The sequence below is a fragment of the Babylonia areolata genome, chromosome 10, assembly GCF_041734735.1.
Source record: "Babylonia areolata isolate BAREFJ2019XMU chromosome 10, ASM4173473v1, whole genome shotgun sequence".
In the NCBI taxonomy this organism is placed as follows: domain Eukaryota; kingdom Metazoa; phylum Mollusca; class Gastropoda; order Neogastropoda; family Buccinidae; genus Babylonia; species Babylonia areolata.
In genome coordinates this window covers 6,270,735-6,278,234 of record NC_134885.1, presented here as the reverse complement: position 1 = coordinate 6,278,234, position 7,500 = coordinate 6,270,735, and the positions used below count along the sequence as shown (strand labels likewise).

The 7,500-nt window shown below is 44.7% G+C and overlaps 1 protein-coding gene across 4 annotated transcripts in view; it reads left to right on the top strand.

Moving 5' to 3' along the window:
- LOC143286750 (alpha-crystallin A chain-like) overlaps window positions 1-7,170 on the top strand; it is a 12,993-nt gene extending 5,823 nt beyond the window's left edge. For all 4 annotated transcript variants that reach the window (XM_076594480.1, XM_076594481.1, XM_076594484.1 and 1 more), the window contains exons 2-4: window positions 1,758-1,992; window positions 2,540-2,701; window positions 6,911-7,170. In XM_076594480.1, coding sequence (XP_076450595.1) covers window positions 1,837-1,992; window positions 2,540-2,701; window positions 6,911-7,108 — 516 coding nt within the window. In that variant the 5' untranslated portion in view covers window positions 1,758-1,836 and the 3' untranslated portion in view covers window positions 7,109-7,170. The remainder of the gene's footprint in view (window positions 1-1,757; window positions 1,993-2,539; window positions 2,702-6,910) is intronic.
- The last annotated feature ends 330 nt before the right edge of the window (window positions 7,171-7,500 follow it).

The window sequence follows — 7,500 nt, the reverse complement described above, 5'->3', positions numbered from 1 at the left end:
GTATATGTTTTAATCCGGTGTTCGGATTCCACCCCACCTCTTCTTGAGACATCGAAGAATCTTAGTGGAAGCAATATCCTCCGCCCAATGGAGGGGAAAAAACCCTTTTTTTTAATCGCTTTTTTTGTTTGTTTGTTTGTTTGTTTTCTTTATTTCGTCTCTTTTTTTTCTGAATTGTTCCCCTTTCCCGACCAACTCAACCGTTCGTGTTCTGGAACTTTTTTTTTTATTTACGTATCCGTTTATTTATCTAACTATTTATTACGTCTCTTAATTCACCGTGCACTTTTATGGGGGGTTTTTCCCAAGAAATCTGAGTTGCCAGTGGTATATATTGGCTGTGTAATAGTGTCATGACGTAGGTGTTGTTGCTGTGATATGTATCGTCATTATGTGACTCATTTTCAGTTAAATCAAAAACTCTTTGTCGAGAAAAATGGCGGAATTTCGGTAAATTTGCTGTGAAATAACTGTCAAAGTACCCTATTTTCTCATCCCCCCCCCCTCTCTCTCTCTCTCTCTCTCTCTCTCTCTCTCTCTTTGTGTGTGTGTGTGTGTGTGTGTGTGTGTTGTTTGCTCTAGGGCCACTCCTTTGCTTTGGCGGTTAGATTTATGGTCTGTTTTCAGCCTAAATTTCGCCCTGTGAGGCCGACTTGGCTGTAAACCCAATTGAACTGAACTGAATTCTCCGCCACCGTTTGTGTACCATAAATTTCAATACTGTTCTTGGTTGCAAAGTCTTGGCCAATGAATAAAAATGTGCATCATGCAGGCGTTTCAACATGGCGTGTAAATAAAATGTTGGTGACGGTATGTGTTCTAATTGTCATTGTCAGAGTCCACATGTAATGCCAGAGACATTTATAACGCAATATAAATACTTCTTTGTTTAATGTTTTGCTCTTGATTATTGAAACAAAGATCCAAAGGGGAGAAAATTGAGTCGGGGGCTTTCCGTTGGCAGATTTTTGTAACAGTACTACCAGTTCGCAGAGAAATCCGTTGGTCTGACATTTAACAGTTTCAGTTTCAGTTTCAGTAGCTCAAGGAGGCGTCACTGCGTTCGGACAAATCCATATACGCTACACCACATCTGCCAAGCAGATGCCTGACCAGCGGCGTAGTCCAACGCACTTAGTCAGGCCTTGAGACACTTTTTAACAGTCCTATATTTTTTTTCAAATCAGGCGAAGAAATTGTGTATTTTCAATCATCTTTTGAATAACGAAGGGTTAGAGACACTGTACTCAGAACAGTGTTTACCAGTTAGTTTGGGTACATGACGGGGTAAGTAATCAAAACAGTCATACAAGTAAAATTTTACCTGTCTGAGTGTGTGTGTGTGTGTGCCTGAAATCTGATTGAATGACACAGGAAACGAATGATGAGCGCCCAAATGTCAGTCGTCACTCGGCTCTACCCAGGTAGGCAGCCTGTTGTGTCAAATGATGAACTCAAGTAAAGCGCCTAGAGAGCTTGGTCGCCGACCGAGGATAGAGGCGAAAAAAGAATCCATATCATATCAATATTGTAGGTATGGGGAAAAAATGTGTGAAAATCACTGTATATATGTGTGTGTGTGTGTGTGTGTGTGTGTGTGTGTGTGTGTGTGTGTGTGTGTTCGTGCATGCGTGTGCGTGTGTGAACGCGCGCGCGTGTGTGTGTGCGTGTGTGCATGCGTGCGAACGCGCACGCGTATGCATTCTCACTACTGTCTGTGCGTGGTTCATCTTCACACCTTGTGTACCGCCGTGAAGTCATCCATCACGCCAGAACCAGAACCAGAACCAGAACCAGAACCAGAACCGAAACCGAAACCAGAACCGGAACAGAGCCATGGGGGAACGTGTGGTACCATTCCGGAAGGTGACGTGGAACTTCTTCGAGCAGCAGAGGTCCACGTTCCGGACGATGTTCAAGGGCATGGACCAGGAGTTTGCCCAGCTGGACAAAGAGCTGGAGGACATGAGGAAGGGCATGTTCCAGCTGAAGGTCAGGGTGATTTTTTTGGTGGTTTGGTTGTTGTTGTTTGTGTGTGTGTGTGTGTGTGTGTGTGTGTGTTTGTTGTTGTTTTTTTGCTTTTTTTAATTTATTTGTTTGTTTGTTTATTTATTTGTTTATCCATTTGTTTATGTATTCAAGTAACTATTCATTTATTTGTTTATTCATCTGTCTATTTATCTTTTATTTATTTATTTATTTATTTATTTATTTATTTATCTATTCATTCCTTCATTCACTCATCCATTCATTTAGTTACTTAGTTACTTCATCAGTTAATTATCGCTGTATCTATTCATTTATTGATTAGTTAGTTAACTTAGCACAGCACAGCACAGCACAGCGCAACGCAACGCAACGCAACGCAATGCAATGCAGCGCAACACAGCGCAATGGCTCCAGGGAGAGAGGTGTGTTGTGTGTGTGTGTACGTGTGTGCGTGTGCGTGTGCGCGCGATCACGCGCGTACGCGTACATGTTTGTGCATGTGCGTGTGCGTGTGTCAGTGAAGTGAATTAACCCCTCTATGTGCACGCAGGCCCTGGACTTCAACAACTTGGAGTCGTCCTTCCTGAAGGTGGAGCGGCCCATCGTGCAGGATAGTGAGGGCAACAGACGGCTCTCTCTCCGCTTCGACTGCAAGGACTTCAAGCCCGAAGAGATCGTGGTGAAGACTATGGACAACAGGCTGATGGTGCAGGTAGGTCGGTGTTGATGGACCTTGGGGAGGGGGGACGGGGCTTCTTCGCTGGCTTGCATGGGCTGGGTAAGGTTCTGTATGGTTTGGTTGGGTTAACTCTCTCCATACGAACGGCGAAAGAGACGACGTTAACAGCGTTTCACCCCAATTACCATCATCAAAATATTGCAAGCGGAAGGCTCTTATACTGACGAGGTGAATGTTGAAAAAGAATACCACAATTCTGACGACGGAAGCTAAAGGTTGGGTCATTCAGACACCCACTGGACATCCGAGGGGTCTGTGTAGTGGAGAAGAGAGGACTGGCCGTACTGAGTGAGTTAAGCGTTGATTTCTTCGACAACAGACTGGTGGTGAGGGTCAGTATTGATGTATGTATATGGGGAGGGCGGGTGGGGATTCCCTGGCTTGGGGGTGGGCTGGCCTGGGTAAAGTTTAGTATGGTGTGGTCGGGTTAGGTGTTTCCCCCAAGTCTGTGCTCTACCCTTGACTGCCTTAGAACGTAACACATACGTCCACAGTGACGTCTCTAATGACAGGAACAAAACGAGGGAAATATCCTTCGAAGGCTGAAAATTGACATATTTGATCTAGAGTGGTATATCTCCAGACCGTTTTCTCAGTTTGGGGCTAATTGTTCGGGATATTGATTCATGACTTGAAACATCTCTTTCTGCTGTTCTTTCCCGGCAGTCAAAAGGTTTTGATTATTAATTCAGTCTATGTTCTCCAAGTTCCTGCACCATAAACAGGGACCTGGCCGATCTGGGTCATTATTAATTCAGTCTATGTTCTCTGATCTGGGTCATTATTAATTCAGTCCATGTTCTCTGGGTCATTATTAATTCAGTCTATGTTCTCCAAGTTCCTTCACCAGAAACAGGGGGGTGGCCGATCTGGGTCATTATTAATTCTGTCTATGTTCTCCAAGTTCCTGCACCAGATGATCTGGGTCATTATTAATTCTGTCTATGTTCTCCAAGTTCCTGCACCAGAAACAGGGAAGTGGACGATCTGGGTCATTATTAATTGGGTCATTATTAATTCAGTCTATGTTCTCCAAGTTCCTGCACCAGATGATCTGGGTCATTATTAATTCAGTCTATGTTCTCCAAGTTCCTGCACCAGACGATCTGGGTCATTATTAATTCTGTCTATGTTCTCCAAGTTCCTGCACCAGAAACAGGGAAGTGGACGATCTGGGTCATTATTAATTGGGTCATTATTAATTCAGTCTATGTTCTCCAAGTTCCTGCACCAGATGATCTTGGTCATTATTAATTCAGTCTATGTTCTCCAAGTTCCTTCACCAGAAACAGGGGGTGGACGATCTGGGTCATTATTAATTCAGTCCATGTTCTCTGGGTCATTATTAATTCAGTCTATGTTCTCCAAGTTCCTTCACCAGAAACAGGGGGTGGACGATCTGGGTCATTATTAATTCAGTCCATGTTCTCTGGGTCATTATTAATTCAGTCTATGTTCTCCAAGTTCCTTCACCAGAAACAGGGGGTGGACGATCTGGGTCATTATTAATTCAGTCCATGTTCTCTGGGTCATTATTCATTCAGTCTATGTTCTTCAAGTTCCTGCACCAGAAACAGGCACGTGGCCGATCTGGGTCAGTCAAAGTAACTATAATTATACGGACCAGTCAGCTCAGTCCTCTGAGCAGCGGACAAACGAAGACCGGTCAGATCAAACCGTAGACGCAGTCAGAATAAGCAAAGACCAACAAAGAACACGTACGTCCCGTCATATCGTCCCTGAGTCGGTCCAACTTTGAAGAAGGCCCAGAGTGGTGACGTAGAGTTCATGTTTCAGTGACGAAGACGCGTGAGAGCTTATGACGATTAGATATTCGTCTCTGACGCTTTGGAAATAGAAAGAACACACAGCATTCTCATCACGCAAGTTCTTGAAGCATTCTTAAAAATTCTGGAACGAAAACATAAAAAGAGTTAAAATCCTGCGTTGGAGGTTAATTCTGACGCTGGGATCGTCTGTTACAAAGAAAAGTTGTCTCCCTTCACCATTTCTCGGGGCCCTGAAACCTAGATTTAAATTCAAATCGAAAATTAACATTCAGAAGATATTTGTCTGTTTCATGCCATTGAAACAAAAAATTCTCTTTTGGCTCATTCAAATGCTCATCAATAAATAACAAAGCGAAAGAAATCAACAGACATTAAACTGACACAGCAAAGTTTGAGCCTTAGGTTTTTGCAACAGAGTGGTGTCCCCTTTCGATGATTCTGACCAGAAAGTATGGCTGTCTTTGTATGTGCAAGGCATATTTTGGTTAGAATGTGCAGTGTTTCATTGACCTTATTATGATAAATGAGACCCCAGTACCCCCGAGATTTTTCAATTGAAACAGAAGTACTGCGTGTGCCCTGCAAGGGAAACTGGTGGCCTTGTGGTAACGTACGTGTCTGTGTAGAAAGCGAGAGAGTATGAGGGTGCGGGATCGAATCCTACTCTCGCCAGAATTTTCTCTTCTCCACCAGACGTTTAGATATGGTCTGGGCGCTGGTCATTCGGACGAGATGATAAACTGACGTCCCGTGTGCAGAATTTACTTTGCGCACGTGTAGAGAACTCCTGCTGCAACAAGAGAATTATCTCTGGCTTAATTCTGCGTAAAATCCACGCTAATTGTGTGTGTGTGTGAGAGAGAGAGAGGCTGAAGCCTGACTGAATAACAAAAGAAACGATTGATGGGCAACTAAAGGCAGCTGTCAATCAGCTCAAACCACGTCGGTAGGCAGCCTGTTGTCCAAATTACACGGTTTTTGTAAAACGCTTTGAGCTTGGTCTCCGACCGAGGACAGAAAAGAATACAATACAAAACACTGTCACACAGTACCCAACAATACAACACCATGGAATATCACACAACAGGTCTGGTGAACCATACCGTATATCATGTATCAATAATAACTATATTAATAATGCTAATGGGATGACGAAGACAGGCACTATGTAAGTATCAATAATGAAACTACTACCACTACTATTTCCCTGGAGTGATGGCCAAGAGGTAACGCGTCCGCCAAGGTAGCGAGAGAATTTGAGCGTGCTGCTTCGAATCACGGCTCAGCCGCCGATATTTTCTCCCCCTCCACTATAGACCTTGAGTGATGGCCTGGACGCTAGTCTTTCGGATGAGACGATAAACTGAGGTCCCGTGTGCAGCATGTACTTAGCGCACGTAAAAGAACCCAACGCAACAAAAGGGTTGTTCCTGGTAAAATTCTGTAGAAAAATCCACTTCGATAGGAAAACAAATAAAACTGCACGCAGGAAAAAATACAAAAAAATGGGTGGCGCTGTTGTGTAGCGACGCACTCTCCCTGGGGAGAGCAGCCCGAATTTCACACAGATAAATCTGTTGTGATAAAAAGAAATACAAAATACAAATGCTACTACTACTACTGATAATAATGATGATGATAATAATGATGATGACAGTAATGATAACAATAACAATAATAATAATAAAGAGATGACAAAGACAACAACAATAATAGGAAGAATAATAATGATGATGATACTACTGACAACAACAACAATACCAACAGCAACAATAACAGCAACAATACGAACAACAACAGCAACAGTAACAACGACAACAGTAACGATACCAACAACAACAATACCACCACCACCAACAACAACAACATTACCAACACCAACACCACCACAACCACTACCAACAACAACAACACCACCACCAACAACAACACCACCACAACACCACCAATAACAAAACCACCACCACCACCACCAACAACAACATTACCAACACCAACACCACCACCACCACAACCACCACCACCAAAAATACCACTACCAACAACAACAATACAACCACCACCACCAACACCACCACCAACAACAACAACACCACCACCACCACCAACAACAACAACACCACCAACAACAACAAAACCACCACCAACAACAACACCAACACCAACAACACCAACAACAACAACAAAACCACCCCCAACAACAACACCACCACCAACAACAACAACAATACAACCACCACCACCAACACCACCACCAACAACAACTCCAACAACAAAACCACCACCACCACCACCACTACCAACAACAACAACACCAACAACAAAACCACCCCCAACAACAACACCAACACCAACAACACCGCTAAAGGCATGACGTGGTGACTGGTTCCAGGCCAAGCACCTCGAGGAGAGCCCCGGCCGCAGGGTGTACCGGGAGTTCAGCCGGCAGTACGTGCTGCCGGACAAGATCGACCCCGAGACCCTCAACTCCACCATGTCCGCCGACGGGGTACTCAGCATAGAGGGCCCCGCCCCGTCCGGCTGTGAGGCCCCCAGGGAGAGGATTCTGGCCATCACTCACCTTCAGTGATTGATTCCTTCCTTGCAGTGGTAGCCCCCTCATGCCCCCCCCCCCCTCCCATACCCCCCCCCCCCCCTCCATGCCCCCTCCCCCCCCCTCTCCTCCGTTTATTTTTATTATATTTTTATGAATTAAACTCTGTCTTTGCTGCCTACATTATGTGTCCATTTCTTCTTCTTCTTTTTCTTCTTCTCACCCCCCCCCCCCCCCCCCCCCCCCGTTTCAGCTCATGTAAATAACGTAGTCTGTTCGTATAGTCAGTTCAACTACCGTTCAACATTGTCGGAAAGGAGAGAACTGGGCCCAGCCTTCCTGTGCCGAGCTGCAGACACAATGGATATAATGGATATGAAGTCACTGCCTCAGTCAGTGGCTGCGGAAGGGAGGCAGTGGGGTCTTTA